Source organism: Cervus elaphus, chromosome 1 (assembly GCF_910594005.1).
Source record: "Cervus elaphus chromosome 1, mCerEla1.1, whole genome shotgun sequence".
Lineage (NCBI taxonomy): Eukaryota > Metazoa > Chordata > Mammalia > Artiodactyla > Cervidae > Cervus > Cervus elaphus.
Genome location: NC_057815.1, coordinates 13,775,829 through 13,791,990, shown reverse-complemented (window position 1 = coordinate 13,791,990; position 16,162 = coordinate 13,775,829). Strand labels below are relative to the sequence as shown.

Here is a 16,162-nt window from a genome sequence, read left to right as displayed (position 1 = left end):
ACTGAGCAACTTCATTCAATGGTTACTCAGGGGACCCAATGACTTCCGTGTGGCTCAGATGGTAAAGAATCTGCCTGCAGTGCAGGGGGCCTGAGTTCGATCCCCGGGTGGGGACGATCCCCTCGAGGAAGAAATGGCAACGCAGTCCAGTATTGTTGCCTGGAGAATCCCACGGACAGAGGGGCCTGGGGGGCTACAGCCTGTGGGGTCGCAGAGTCGGACACGACTGAGTAACACACAAACACACACGCACACACACCCCGTGTCGTGGGGTCACCCACAGCCCCGCTCCTGTTCCCAAAGCTTCCGCCTGCCCCCACCCGCATGGACCCCCCAGCCCCGGCCCCAGGGGCGGAGGGCCCGCCGCGCCGCAGAGCCGGCCGAGGAGCCCGCCTCAGCCCGGGCCGCTTCGCCGGCCGGCGGGAAGTTTTCCACCCCCGGGCGCGCGTGGGCATCGCGCGTCCGGGGTGAGTGCCCCCGGGTTCGCGCCGCAGCCGCCGGGAGAGAGCTCCGAGCCGGGGCGTCGCCAGGGCGGCAGAGGCAGGCGGTGAAGCGCCGCTCCTGCCTTGCCTCAGGGCGAGCCGCACCCGGCAGCGCGTCCCTTTAACGCGCGCGCCCGTCAAGGTGCCCGCGGCCCTCCCGACCGGCCGGCAGCCTCCCTCCCGCGTCTCGCGGGCCCCGGCGCTCCGTCCCGGGGGGCGCCCCTCGCCCGCCCCCGCCGCCGTCCGCTCGCGGGGCTCGGCTGTCACTTCACTTTCCCTCGGCGCCCCGCGGGCGCGCGCGGCGGGGAGGGGGCGGGGCGGCGCGGGGAGGGGGCGGGGCGGCGCGGGGCTCGCGCTCTCTCCCGGGCGCGCGCGCGCGGACGGCCGGGCGGCGGCGGCGCACGGCGGCGGCGCACGGCGGCGGCGGCGCACGGCGGCGGCGGCGGCGGCGCACGGCGGCGGCGGCTCCACTTTCCAGGACTCAGGGGCGGCGACAGCGCCAGCCGCGGGCAGCAGGCTGGGCAGCCGGAGCTGGAACGGCCGGGCGCGGCGGCGGCGCCGGGGGTGAGTCCGGCGGGCACAGGCGTGGCCGGGCGGTCCGCTGTGCGGGGCGGGGGTGCAGGTTCGGAGACCGGACGGCCCGCGGGGACGCCGACCCCCGGGGCCTCGTCAGCGCCCCTGCCCCCCGCGTCCCCTCAGCGTTCTGTCCCCGGGCTGGGGCTCGATCCCGCGACCGCGCGGACGGCCTCGCTCAGGTGCCCGAAGCCCCGCGCCCCTCCCCCTCCCTCCCCTCCCCCCGGCGCCCCCTCCCCCTTCGGACCTCGCGTCCCAGTCTTTCGCCGCCCGCCGCCCCTTCCCTGTCCAGCGCTCCCGGAACCAAGTCTCCGGGAAAGTGCAGGACGAGTGTCACGGGGAAGTGCCGGCCCGGCCGCACGCGGGGTCCCTGCGGATCTGCCCCCCATCATCGCCGCCCGCGGGGTCCCTGCGGGTCCCTCCTCCACCTGGGGCCGGGGGCCGTGCGGCGTCCGCCCTGCGGCGGGCCGTGTGTTGTCCCCGCTTTGTGAGGCCCGCAGTCCGCGGTCCGAGCCCGTTTTCCTGGTCTCGGTCCTCCGCAGCCCCGCTGGCTCGGTTCGAAGCCGGGTTCCACCCCCAGCGCCCCCCTTCCGTCTACTCCCGCCGTATCTCCTCGCTCTCTGGGTTTTCATCCTCTTGCCCTTTACTATTTCTAATGAAGATGAAGCGGAGCTTCTTGTGGCTTCGCCCCCCGCCCCCCCACGACCGACCAGAAATGTCCAATCCATCTTCTCTTAAGGAAATTAAGGCCGCTCTGCAAGGACCCCGTCCTGGCTCGGTGGCTGTTAGACCCATTTGCATGTTGCCCAGATTCACCGTTTTGCATTGTGTATTCTTGAGCGTGTACGCAAATATTTTTTTATTTAAAAGTGCAGAAGGAAATGGTAGGGTTTACCTTAAGAGTATCTTGCCATCTCGCCCTTCAGAAAGATTTTAAATTCTTCTTGGTTGTTGTTTTGTTTTTTTTTTTTTTAAATCTTCGATTCTTAAAAAAGTATGCTTCTGAATAGGTGAGAATTCGTTCTGGACCTTGGGAATCTAAAAATTTGTGTTGACTCAGTTTGGATGCCCTTTGGCTCTGGAGAGTTTTGTCTGTGGGCTGATGCCAGTGATGGAGGGTTTGCATATAATGTCATACCCCATTATAGAAAGGTGCTCACCGCCACACCATAGCACCTTTTCCTCAAATCTTGGGTGTTCCACTATTATTTCCTGCATAAATATCCTTGCAGGTGAGTTAAAGGTAATATAAATAATTTAATTTTACATTTTAGAAAAGTTTAGAAACCCGACTGGGAAGGCAAGTGGCAAGAAACAGGACCGAATTAAGCGTTTTCCTGTTGTGAAAGCTCAAAGGAACACTTGCTTCTGCAGTCTTATACTGCGAGTTTTATACAGTTTTATACCGTCTTATCTGGACGGTAATCCGGATTCACGGAGTGACTATAGTTGTTTCTATGTTATCGATAATATTTATCACCAAATCATCTCATTTCTATGGAACATGTGAGTTTATTTTCATATGTTGCTAATTTCCAGGACTGTAATTTACCGTATAGAATACATAGCTAATTCCCTTTTAGATAATTTTTGAGTTGAAGAAAGAACAGTATTCAGACTTTTAATCTAACACTTCTTTGAGGAAAGTTCAATTTTACTATTTTATGTTTAGAAACTGAGTATTTGAGTGCAAAGTAAAAATCTTAATATCTTTGAAACTATCATGGAAGAGTAGCTCTGTGTTTATAACCCTGGGATTCCAGTTTATCTTCACTCTAGATTAGATAATTGGATCCAATTAGCTATTTAAGAATTCATCTTAAAAGTAAGCGCTGATTTAGAAGATAACATTCACTTCCTGTATTTCTCTTTTGTCTCTGCCCTGCCGCTTGTGGAATCTTAGTTCTCTAACCAGGGATTGAACCTATACCCTCTGTGCTGGGGACGCAGGAGTCCCTTGAAGATAACATTGAGAGAGTTTTAATTCAGGAAATTAAAAAAAAAGTGGTTTATTTTTGGCTGTCCTGAGTCTTGGTTTCTGCAGGGGCTTCTCCCTCGTTGCCTCGAGCCCGGGCTGCTCTGCGCTGGTCTTTTCGTCGGTGGCGGAGGAGCCCGCGACTCTAGGGCGCGCAGACTTCAGGAGATGGGGTGCAGGGGCCTAGTTGCTCTGCAGTATGTGGGATCTTCTAGACCAGGGATTGAACCCTGCATGGGCAGGCGGATTCTTTACTATTGAGTCACCAGGGAAGCCCAGAAAGTTTTTTTTTTACTCATTTGTACTTTAAGAGAGACAGAACACCAGTCTTGCAGCTAATTAAAATGTGTATAGACTATTTTTTCTTCATAAAAATTAGTTGCCACCTAAGTAGTGCAGTAATTTTTCCCCACACTGTTTCTGTAATTAGACACTCAAAAACTATTAATAAAACCCACAGAACTTCCCCTTACTCTTAGTATTTGAACAGGATATGAAAACTTTGTTTCTGAAAGCTTCTTTTATAGTGGTTATTTGTGGCCTTAGGTGAATTTATCATCCATATGTTGATTTGGATGAAATAAGGCTTCTTAGGTCAAAAGTGGAAATTTTTTTTCCTTACTGTGAAACTGTAGAAATTATACATCTATTTGGGTATTTTAATAGTTCCCTAGTGAGACTAATTTTAGTCTTCTGATACTGTGGGGCAGTTTATGAAATGTGGATTTCAGACTGTGGCTTAGATTATATCACTGAGTAGTCTTTTAAGTAATTATATATGCTCATGGCATTATTAGATATTATGTAATTACACATAAATAAGAATATTAAGATGAATATGTAGCTTTATAACTAGTGTAATATGCAACTGAAATTCTAGGCATAGTTTATCAAACTAAAACTGGAGCTTCAGTAAAAAAGAATTTTATTCCATTTAGGTTTTCATGTATTTGTCAACTAATGGATTGCTTCCAGTTTAAGACATATAAAAGGATTTCTCACTCGTTTCACATATCTCAAAATATTGCCAGCAGCGTTTTGCTGCATGTGAGGGCCTTTCTCTAAGAATTACTCTCTTTCTTACTCCCATGCACAGCTGTTCTCACAGGCTCTTATGTACATACTTACAAGGGTTTAAACTCATATATATATATATATATATATATATATATATATATATATATATTTTTTTTTTACTGAAAGAAGTAAGCTGAAAAAAAATTCAGCATTAAATCCAAGGATGAGAATTTTATGTGAAATAAAAATTAAAAAAAAAAAAAAAGAAAGCAAGAAATACGTTAGGACTGTTTGAGCTGGATGTGGAACATGCTGATATAAAATCTCGGGATTCTGTTAAGTGACTCGAGTGCTCCTAGAAGATGCTCCAGCTGAGGAGACGGTTGTGCTCGTTTACAGGGGAAAGCCATCGCATTCCCCGCTTCAGAGCTGCCTGGGCAGACCTCTCTTTCTTTGGCGTGGAGGAAGGGAGCTGCTGAGGGTGATGGGGCTGTGTCTGGTGATGCCTTGGTGAAGGCACTCAGGATTTCTGCTGGCTCCTCACCGGCTCTGCTTCCCGCGTCCTCACTTCTCCTTCAGGTTTGTCTTAACCTTTCTCATTTCAACCACTTCAAGTTCTGTCTCATGAAATCACTTTGATTTAGAGCAAGCTACAAGTGAAATAGAGTGAGCTATAAGTTAAATCTTCAGTGAGGAAGAATTTTAATTATGGTCAGCTAGCTCTACATTTGGACCAGTTCTGGTAATCAAACAGTGCTTTATTTGAGGTATCTTTCTCTTACATATTAAGTCTTATTTTTGATCCAGCAAATACAGTTTTAACTCTTAATTTGACTAAGAGTTACATAGTATCTTTTTCAAAAGGAATTTGTTCCCATTTATTTGTGGTTCTTAAAGGGGTACTTTGTGGTGTTGATGTCACTCCTTAAAGGTAGTTCTGTGTTTTGAAGAGAGGCGCCCCAGAAGGTAGGTGTACCAGCTCCGGTAGTTATGAGGTGGCAGTAACATGGTGAGAGTGTGGGCATGGGTTTTATCAGTTCGGTTTTGGATTTGTCAGTAAAGTCTAAGCTAGTTGGGTCACAGGGGATGTACTCATGGTAATCAGACTCAGAAATCAATTATGATAGAATGATTGTTAGCAAGAGAGAACTGGAATTTTTTTGTGCATTATCTAGGTTGTAACAGCTTACCCATGTACCAAGATATTGAGAAGATTGAGTTGGTAATCAGAGTTGCTTGTGGAGCAAAGGGACTTTGAAAGCCTCGAGGTATGTTTCATCCAGACCGTGGGGGGAAAGACAGGCCCCTAATGTCTCCATACAGCCTTCATCTCCTGTGGAACCTGGTTGCTTGGTAAATTGTTGGATCAGGGCTGGCACCGTCCTGCAGTTCAGCTTCTATTTAGAATCACGGAGGCCTCTGTGTTCTTCTGTTATCACAAAGGTTACTTAAAACAGTTGACTGACTTAGAGGATTTTAATTGTAGCCCAGCCGGAGGATGTATTCATGTGGTATTGGTGCCAGCATTTGCTCTATCCCTGTGTTCTTTGGCCATTTTTACTGACCTCTGTTACAGCCCCTAGCAAGTAGTCTTACCCACTGAATCAACTTGCTTATCCTAGGACTCAAGAGCCCGGCACAGTGCCTGGTGGGTAGCGCAGTTTTTTTTCTTTTTCGATGATGCTTTATTGACACATAATTCATGTATTGCAAAATTCACTCTTTTAAAATGTATAGCTCAGTGGTTTTTAGAATATTTAGAGCTGTATATCACCATTATCTAATATAAGAACATTTTTATCACCCCACAAGGAAACCTTGCACTTCTTAGCTTTGTACCGTTCCCATTCTTCCCTCACTCCCAGCCCCTGGCAATCACTCACTGACTTTTCTGTCTCTGCGCACTCGCCGATTCTGGACGGTTCGTGCCATTTGCGGCCCTTTGTGCCTGGTGTCTTTCACTGAACATCGTGTTTTCAAAGTTCATCCACGGTGTAGCTTGCACATACTGTACTCCGTTCCTTTATGTGGCTGGATGGCATTCCATTGCTTGGATATCCCACATTTGGTTTATCTGTTCGTTGTCAGCTGGTGGGTATTTGAGTTGTTTCCTCTTTTTGGTTCTGTGAATAGTGTTGCTGTGAACATATTGTGTATATATATTTGTTTTCATTTCTTTTCTCAATACATTTTGAATGGATGAAGGAAAAGTTTTGGCAACTCCCAAAGCTGTTAGGTAAAGTGAGCAAGTCATTCATTCTATAGTGAGTTTTCTTTGGTTCCTGTTAAGATTCACTTTCTCTCTGTTCTCGAGCGACCTTTCTGCAGTCCTTCCCCAACTGAGTAAATGATTTTTTTGACTCTTTAATCCAGGATCTAAAATGTCCACTGAGGCACAAAGAGTTGACGACAGTCCAGGCACTAGTGGAGGAAGCTCCGATGGAGACCAGCGTGAGAGTGTCTAGTGGGAACCAGAGAGAGAGCAGGTTCAGCCGAAGAAGAAGGAGGGGAAGATATCCAGCAAAACAGCTGCTAAACTGTCTACTAGTGCTAAAAGGTACCTCAGTTACGGGAACTTCTTTGCTTTTAGTATCAATTTATCACCTTAAGTCTGACTTTCTCTTGCATTTAATCATTTTTCTGGGATATGGACCATGAAGTTCATGGATTTTTTCTTCTTCAAGGTTATTTCTTTTTCATGATCTTAGTTATATGCAATATGAACTTTTTGGTGTTTAAAGTCAGTTAAACAGCATGGCAAAATTATAAACTATGTATCCATAGTGTGTGTATATGTATTGTTAGGTGACTATGAATAGGAAAGTGCATGTAAAAGTGTGATAATTTGTTTTATGGTTCCTTGACCATTACTATTTTATTTTATTGAGCAGCAGAGAATAAAAGTGGGAGTCTATTGAAATAGTTACTGGATGATTATTTACACTCACTGTTAGTAAAGTGAGAAATGTGGGAGTTAATAACAATAGAATGGGAAAGACTAGAGATCTCTTCAAGAAAATTGGTATCTCTTCAAGATACTAAGGGAACATTTCATGCAAAGATGGGCACAATAAAGGACAGAAACAGTACAGACCTAACAGAAGCAGAAGATATTAAGATGAGGTAGCAAGAATGCACAGAAGAGCTATACGAAAAAGATCTTCAGGACCCAGATAACCACGATGGTGTGATCACTCACCTAGAGCCAGACATCCTGGAGTCCAAAGTCAAGTGGGCCTTAGGAAGCATTACTATGACAAAGCTAGTGGAGGTGATGAAATTCCAGCTGAGCTATTTCAAATCCTAAAAGGTGATGCTGTAAAAGTGCTGCACTCAATATGCCAGCAAATTTGGAAACCTCAGCAGTGGCCACAGGACTGGAAAAGATCAGTTTTCATTCCAACCCCAAAGAAAGACAATGCCAAGGAATGCTCAAACTGCTGCACAATAGCACTCATCTCACATTCTAGCAAAGTAATGCTCGAAATTCTCCAAGCCAGGCTTCAACAATACGTGAACCCTGAACTTCTAGATGCTCAAGCTGGATTTAGAAAAGGCAGAGGAACCAGAGATCAAATTGCCAACATCTGTTGGATTATAGAAAAAGCAGGAGAATTCCAGAAAAACACCTACTTCTGCTCCATTGACTACGCTAAAGCCTTTGACTGTAGATAACAACAAACTGTGGAAAGTTCTTAAACAGATGGGAATACAGACCTCCTTACCTGCTTCCTGAGAAATCTGTATGCAGGTTAAGAAGCAACAGTTAGAACTGGACATGGAACAACAGATGGATTCACATGGAACAATAACTGATTCCAAATAGGGAAAGGAGTACGTCAAGGCTGTATATTGTCACCCTGCTTATTTAACTTTTATGCAGACTACATCATGAGAAATGCTGGGCTGGTTGAAGCACAAGCTGGAATCAAGATTGCCAGGAGAAATATCAATAACCTCACATCTGCAGATGACACCACCCTTTCAGCAGAAAGCGAAGAATAACTAAAGAGCCTCTTGATGAGGGTGAAAGAGGAGAGTGAAAAAGTTGGCTTAAAACTTAACATTAAAAAAACTAAGATCATGGCTTCTGGTCCCATCACTTCATGGCAAACAGATGGGGAAACGATGGAAACAGTGACAGACTTTATTTTGGGGGCTCCAAAATCACTGGAGATGGTGATTGCAGCCCTGAAATTAAAAGACGCCTGCTCCTTGGAAGAAAAGCTATGACCCACCTAGATAGCATATTAAAAAGCAGAGATATTACTTTCCCAGCAAAGGTCCGAGTCAAAGCTATGGTTTTCCAGTGGTCATGTATGGATGTGAGAGTTGGACCATAAAGAAGACTGAGCACTGAAGAATTGATGCTTTTGAACTGTGGTGTTGGAGAAGACTATTGAGAGTCCCTTGGACTGCAAGGAGATCCAACCAGTCAACCCTAAAGTAAATCAGTCCTGAGTATTCATTGGAAGGACTGATGCTGAAGCTCCAATACCTTGGCCACCTGATGGGAAGAACTGACTCATTGGAAAAGACCCTGATGCTGGGAAAGATTGAAGGTGGGAGAAGGGGACAACAGAGGATGAGATGGTTGGAAGGCATCACTGACTCAATGGACATGAGTTTGAGCAAACTCCGGGAGCTGGTAATGGCTAGGGAAGCCTGGTGTGCTGCAGTCCATGGGGTCACCAAGAGTCAGACACAACTGAGCGACTGAGCTGAACTGAAGAACAGATGCATGTCGTTTTCATTATATCAGGCAGTGGTTTAGTCTTGATAACAGATTTTCTTTTCCTCCAGAGAACAGGTAGATCTGGAAGCAGGATATTTTGGGTGATTCTTTGCTGCCACATCAGTTGCTTAGGGTGATTGGCATGTCATTGGACTCAGCAGAGGGAATATACACTTTAATACTGTTACATTATAGAATATCTCTTGGTAAATAATCTAAAGGTGAATTGAATCTAGTAGTCTTTCCTGGCCCTGTGATGTACTGTCTGAGAATTTGGGGCCTTGTGGACTGACCGTTGAGTGACAGCTTCATCCTTTACTGTTGGTGTGGATGAGGGAACCCATCCCAGAGGTCGTACCCGTGTGGGCTGGAGGAGCTTGCTTCTCTCTGGTCGAGTCAGTCCACAGGTTGGGAAGACCTCTGTCAGGCCCCCTGCAGGCCGTGCCTTTCTGGGGAGAGTTGTTAGAGTGCGCCGTCCATTCTAAGGGCCTCGGGTAGCCAGCTTCCCTGTCCTGGAAGCGGGTTGCGGATGCCCGCCCTCTGCTGAAGGAGCCGTGAGAAAGTGAGACGGCCTGGGACTTGAGGCCTTCTAACCTCTGTATTGGACGGCGGGGAGGGCCCCATGCGCTCCTGCGGGCACAGCGCAGCTCCAGGGGCCTCGGCTCAGGGCCCGGCCAGCTGCCCGGTCACAGCGCAGAACGACCGGCTGCAGGGAATGCCGTGGACTAGGGTGGAACGGAGCGGGGATGGAGAAACAGGACGTTTAGAGGAAGGAAGGGAGGTGCGTGGGTGTGCGTGGGCAGGAGATCCTCAGGTACAGACTGCGGCCCGCCTGACTGAGGGCGTCCCTGTGGCTCAGACAGGAAAGAATCCGCCTGCAAAGCGCGGACCCGGGTCGGGGAGATCCCCTGGAGGAGGGTGAGGCAGCCCACTCCAGTGTTCTTGCCTGCAGAATCCCATGGACAGAGGAGCCTGTGGGGTCGCCAAGAGTGGGACACGGCTGAGCGACTAGGCGCACACAGCCCCTGAGAGTGAGGGTGCTGTGGGGGCCGGGGAGGACGATCGTCTGGGAGTGCTCCCCACCGGCGGGCGCCCCGTGGAGCGCGGCCGGGCATCGTGCCGGCGTCGGAGCAAGGCCCGCAGTCTGCCGGGGGAGTGGAAACTGGGCCATGTGTGAAAGCTGGGATTGGGTGAGGCTTGTTCGGTAACAGTCTTTCTTTACTTCGTTTTCCCACAGTGTGTACAAAGTTGAGATTACGTATTCAAACCTAGTTTTCCTTTTCCCCACTCTTTAAATTGGGGATAAAGTTTATTTCTGAGTGTGTGTGTGTGAAGAATCCAGGACAGTGTCTGATGGGCACATGATAGGAATTAGTAGTACGGCATTGGGGAAAGTAAGAAATGCCTTTTAAGTTGCTTCCTGGCTGAAAAAAAGTCACTCCGTTGGCAAATTTATTCTTGTGAATCTGTGATTTTCAGACTGTGACTGATGACTTTCCTCTACACAGTTTCTGGGTGGCTTATGGTTGAGTGTCTGAGGGGGTTTAGGCATTTACTATTTTTTTGAATATAAAATGCTGCTTCACGGCAAATTTTCAGGTAAAAGACAAAAACCCAATACTAAAAAGTTGAACTCTGTTCCTTTCCTTCTCCCCAGTCTAGTTGATAGTGGAAGTTGATTTTGTCCCCCATCTCTGCTTTAGGTTCCTTTCTTTTTTTAAGTAGGTGTCTGTTTTGGCTGCACCAGGCCTGAGTTGTGCATGCGGGATCTCTGTAGTCACAGCAGGTGGGTCTGGTTCCCTGACCAGGGGTGGAACCCAGGCTCCCTGTTGGGAGTGTGGAGTCTTAGCCACCGGGCCGCCAGGGAAGTCCCTCTGTCTGAGCTCTAACAACTGAGGAAAAACATTGGGAATCTTGATGACAGGGACTCAAAACATAGTTTTAATTCACCATGTGCCTTGCATAGTAGGGTCGTATTTATTGACTGATTGCCTTAGAACCTAGGGTTTGTTGTGAGGCTTGGATCTTCCCCAGAGATTAGAATCCTAGTACTGATATGTTCAGAAGATCAAAGGTGGAGGTAGTTTCACAATAAAATTCTCACTTATTATTATTGATAATTGATTTTTATGCAGATGAGACATCTTTTCCAAATAGTGTCATTTTGTGGGAGAGTTAATCAGCAGTGCAGAGCTTGCACTGGAGAGACAGAATCTGGGTTAGACCTAATGCTAGGTCCTGGCATTTAGTTGCTCTGTGATATTAGAAACATAGTTTAACATTTCCAAGCTTCACCTTTCTCATCTGTGAAATGGAGACAGAAATAGTCCCATCTTCGCAGGGCCAGCGTGAGGATGGAAAGTGATCAAGCTGTTATTTGGCACACAGAAAGGTTTCATACACTGATGCTGTCGTTCTTAGACTTTGTGCCAGTTAAAGCCTACAATAGTATTTTACTAAGTCCATGTGATAAATTTTAGAAAAATGAAGTTTGTGTTAATGCTATGAGGACTTAGTGCTTTTTGTTAAAATAGTAAAGCTCAGATGCTGTAATTATATATACATTTTATAGTAACTCAAGAAAAGTACTTTGCACATAGGTGTTCAGTTGCATAAAATATGCTGTAATTGTAGAATTAATCATTAGGTGTAGAAATGTGTTTTCTTGCAAAAAAAATCTCAGTTTTCAGGTGTTATGGCAAAGTAATATTGGATACAGAAAATATTAAATTGGAATTTTATTTAAACAATGGTATAAATTAATTTTTGTCTGTTTCAGAGTTAAGAGGGAGATTACAGTTACTTCTTGATGCATTTTTGCTCTTCTTTGGCATGAAATTATTTCTTAAAAAATCGGAATGCTTTTAGCATGGTCTGTTCTCTTCATAATTTGATGTGATTTTATTGGATACAATATAATACTGTCCTAGAAATGATATTTGGTTTTAGACTCTAAATTGTTGTTAGGTTGGGAGGTTGATTTCAGTATATTTGACTGTGATATTTTGTTATATGGGCTAATCTGTTTCTTTTCCACATGAGAATGAAGTACTCTTTATAGATAATCTTTTGTAATTATTGTATTTTATTGATTCTGAATGTTCATTTAAGTTTTTAATGTTCCTGAAATCAGGATGCAGTTTACAGTTGATGTGCAGAATCATTAATTTAGGTTGTCTTAAAAATCGAGCAGTTGTTTGGAGTCATAGGTGCACAGTATGTAGCACCACTCAGAATTAAACTCTGGATTTATTACTTGCAGTGGCCCTGTGTTTTCTAAGTTAATTCAGAGATTACTTTGAGATTTAAGAAATTTTAGTAACTAGTTACATGATGTTTTCTTTTGAGAATGAGTTCATTTTGGAAGGTTTTGAGGAATGCAGACCATAGGGGAATGTAGAAAGTCATCTAAGTGGATGAAGTTTTTTTTTTAAATAACTGTTAAGAAAATACCTTTGTGAATCCCCAAGTCCATATATTCATGTTCTACTTGGCCCTGAGTGAGTTACTGAATTTTCTTTAAGCTTGAATATGTGTTTGTGTTTGAGACACGTCGGTATATATACTGCTTCATTTTTCTGAACCATTAATCCAGTATGTTAGTATTAAAACGAGTGCTTCATGTCTTCTCCACTTGGGTTCAGTTTTGTCGCTGTGGTCTTCAGTTCAGTCTGAATGAGTCATAATTATCTCCCCTTCCCCGCCCCCCACTCCTCTTTCTTTTTAGCAGATGACAGTCACATGTAAACTCCTACCGTTCCTGGAACATTTAAGGTTTCAGGTGAAGTCGTACAAACTGAAATTTAGTCTGCATTTTGCTTCTGACTTGTTTCAGTAACCATGTGCAGTTGCTGACTTATGTATCATGACAACCAAGGAAGTGGCACTGCTGGACAGAAATTGGAGATATAGACAGTTGTCTAGTGGATTTGTTTCTAAAGAAATAATTTTGTCTTAAAAGTTCTCATAAGAGAGAGGAGATGTTGTTTTGTTTGTTTGACTTAGCAAGATAATTGCTTGTCTTTTCACCTTAACAGCATGCAGTTACTAGCCTGAGTTTCCTAAATGGGAACTGATAAAATGGTAGTACTTAAAGAATTCTGTGAGATTTATTTAATTCACTTTTAATAGCCTAAGATCATCATGTAAAAGGTGCATTGTAAGTGTAAATTACTGATACTTTTTCATTTTTCCTCACCCTAAGGGACAGTGCCTGAAATAGCTGCCTTCCTTATTACCCCACATGTCAAGACTGAGAAACTTAATACATACCATGATCACAACTTTTGAGATAGAATTGAATTGCTGTCATTGAAAACAGCAGGACATCTTGCAACCGTTTAAATAGCAATTCTTAGTATAATCTTTTCTGTCAAGAGAAATACAGCCATTCTTTGGTAGCAGTGGCTCAAAATATATTGTAATGCACTGACTCACTGCTCCAAATTGTCAAGTTTATCAGTAAATTGCTTTTTGTATTGAATAATTAGATTTAGAATGATAGACATCTAGAGGGGTTTCAAGTTCCATTACAGAATTCTGTGACAAAATTATGACATCAATTTTTTAAACCAAAGGGACAGTATAAGCATAAAGCAAGATGAATTATTTGAAAATCCCTAGGAAGTTCTTTTACAGTAAAATTGTTTTCTTTGACACTGTGAGCATACTGTTTTGAATCCCTGTTCTTTTGGTTTTCTGAGTTTAAAAACAAGAGTATGTGTATGTATACACACACAAATATACACACACATATTCAGATACATATATCTGAATCACTTTTCTGTATACTTGAAACTAGCACAATATTGTAAATCACCTATGCTTAAATAAAAAAATGTTTATAAAAGTTTTTCATGTTCCCGCTGGCAAATTAAACAGCACAGAGACATTTTGATTACAAAGTAGCAGTTTTCTGTTGAGATACTTTCCCTGTGGCAGTTCCTGTTAGCTGACTCTACCTGACCTTAAGTAATAGACTTATACCTACTTGTTGAATTGTTAAATAATACCTTTTGTCTTCTTGCTGTGAATTTTGAGGATGTTCACCAGCTTGTTCACCTGTTTTCTTTTCCCGCCTCCCAGTTAATGATATTCATATTTTTTAAAAAGTACTGGAGGGATGGGATGGGGAGGGAGGTGGGAGGGGGGTTCAGGGTGGGGGACACATGTACACCTGTGGCTGATTCATGTCAATGTATGGCGAAAACCACCACAATATTGGAAAGTAACTAGCCTCCAACTAAAACAAATACTTAAAAAAAGAGTGTTGGCTGTCTTTCTAAATGAAGTAGTATATTTAAGCCACTGTTGCTCGTTGCTTCACGTTTCAGCAATACTCGTTGGTTCCTTACTTTGTAAAATGAGGGTATTAATACCTTTGTTCTTCCTTCCATCTACTCACACCCCCCCCCACCATCCACTTTTAGTTGGTTTCTATTAGCTACACTTGATTTTACATCTTCATGGTTAGTAGTATTTCCATTTTGTAGTGTGCAACTACAACTTGTTATCTGTGCTTTATCTGTAATAAAAGGCCAATAAACTCTGTATAAGTTTACCTGTTTAGTGCCAGACCAGACGGGGTGTTAGGATTAGATTTCCTATAGGTCCAGTGTTAGGATCTCTCAGTGATCAATGCAAAGCAGTAGAGGAAAACAATAGAATGGGAAAGACTACAGATCTCTTTCAAGAAAATTAGAGATACCAAGGGAACATTTCATGCAAAGATGGGCTCAATAAAGGACAGAAATGGTATGGACCTAACAGAAGCAGAAGGTATTAAGAAGAGGTAGCAAGAATACACAGAAGAACTATACAAAAAAGATCTTCAGGACCCAGATAACCATGATGGTGTGATCACTCACCTAGAGCCAGACATCCTGGAATGCTAAGTCAAGTGGGCCTTAGGAAGCATCACTACGAACAAAGCTAGTGGAGGTGATGAAATTCCAGTTAGCTATTTCAAATCTTAAAAGATGATGCTGTGAAAGTGCTGCACTCAATATGCCAGCAAATTTGGAAGACTGAGCAGTGGCCACAGGACTGGAAAAGATCAGTTTTCATTCCAGTCCTAAAGGCAATGCCAAAGAATGTTCAAACTACCTCACAATTGTACTCATCTCACATGCTAGCAAAGTAATGCTCAAAATTTTCCAAGCCTGGCTTCAACAGTACATGAACCATGAACTTCCAGATGTTCAAGCTGGATTTAGAAAAGGCAGAGGAACCAGAGATCAAATTGCCAACATCCGTTGTATTATTGAAAAAGCAAGAGAGTTCCAGAAAAACATCTATTTCTGCTTTATTGACTATGCCAAAGCCTTTGACTTTGTGGATCACAACAGACTATTGAAAATTCTGAAAGAGATGGGAGTACCAGACCACCTGACCTGCCTCCTGAGAAATCTTTATGCAGGTCAAGAAGCAACAGTTAGAACTGGACATGGAACAACAGACTGGTTCCAAATTGAGAAAGGAGTACGTCAAGGCTGTATATTGTCACCCTGCTTGTTTAACTTATATGCAGAGTGCATGATGAGAAACGCTGGGCTGGAGGAAGCACAAGCTGGAATCAAGATTGCCAGGAGAAATATCAGTGACCTCAGATACACAGATGACACCATCCTTATGGCAGAAAGCAAAGATGAACTAAAAAGCCTCTTGATGAAAGTGAAAGAGGAGAGTGAAAAAGTTGGCTTAAAGCTCAACATTCAGAAAACTAAGATCATGGCATCTGGTCCCATCACTTCATGGGAAATAGGTGGGGAAACAGTGGCAACAGAGACTTATTTTTTGGGCTCCAGAATCACTGCAGATGGTGACTACAGCCCTGAAATTAAAAGATGCTTGCTCCTTGGAAGAAAAGCCATGACCAACCTAGACAGCATATTGAAAAACAGAGACGTTACTTTGCCGACAAAGGTCTGTCTAGTCAAAGCTATGATTTTTCCAGTTGTCATGTGTGGATGTGAGAGTTGGACCGTAAAGAAAGCTGAGCGCCGAAGAATTGATGCTTTTGAACTGTGGTGTTGGAGAAGACTCTTCAGAATCCCTGGACTGCAAGGAGATCCAACCAGTCCATCCTAAAGGAAATCAATCCTGGATATTCATTGGAAGGACTGATGCGGAAGTTGAAACACCAATATTTTGGCTACCTGATGTGAAGAACTGACTCATTGGAAAAGACCCTGATGATGTGAAAGGTTGAAGGCAGGAGGAGAAGGGGACGACAGAAGATGAGATGGTTGGATGGCATCACTGACTCGATGGACATGAGTTTGAGCAAGCTCTGGGAGTTGGTGGTGGACAGGAAGCCTGACGTGCTGCAGTCCATGGGGTCCAAAGAGTCGGACACGACTGAGTGACTGAACTAGGATC

The 16,162-nt window shown here is 44.5% G+C and overlaps 1 protein-coding gene across 5 annotated transcripts in view; it reads left to right on the top strand.

Moving 5' to 3' along the window:
* Positions 1-924: 924 nt before the first annotated feature.
* LOC122684146 (poly(A)-specific ribonuclease PARN-like) overlaps positions 925-16,162 on the top strand; it is a 192,952-nt gene continuing 177,714 nt past the window's right edge. For all 5 annotated transcript variants that reach the window (XR_006337960.1, XR_006337957.1, XR_006337965.1 and 2 more), the window contains exons 1-2: positions 925-1,046; positions 6,421-6,604. Coding sequence is in view for 2 of the 5 variants with exons in the window: in XM_043888172.1 (XP_043744107.1) it covers positions 6,487-6,604 (118 nt within the window). In the remaining 3 variants the exon portion in view is untranslated. The remainder of the gene's footprint in view (positions 1,047-6,420; positions 6,605-16,162) is intronic.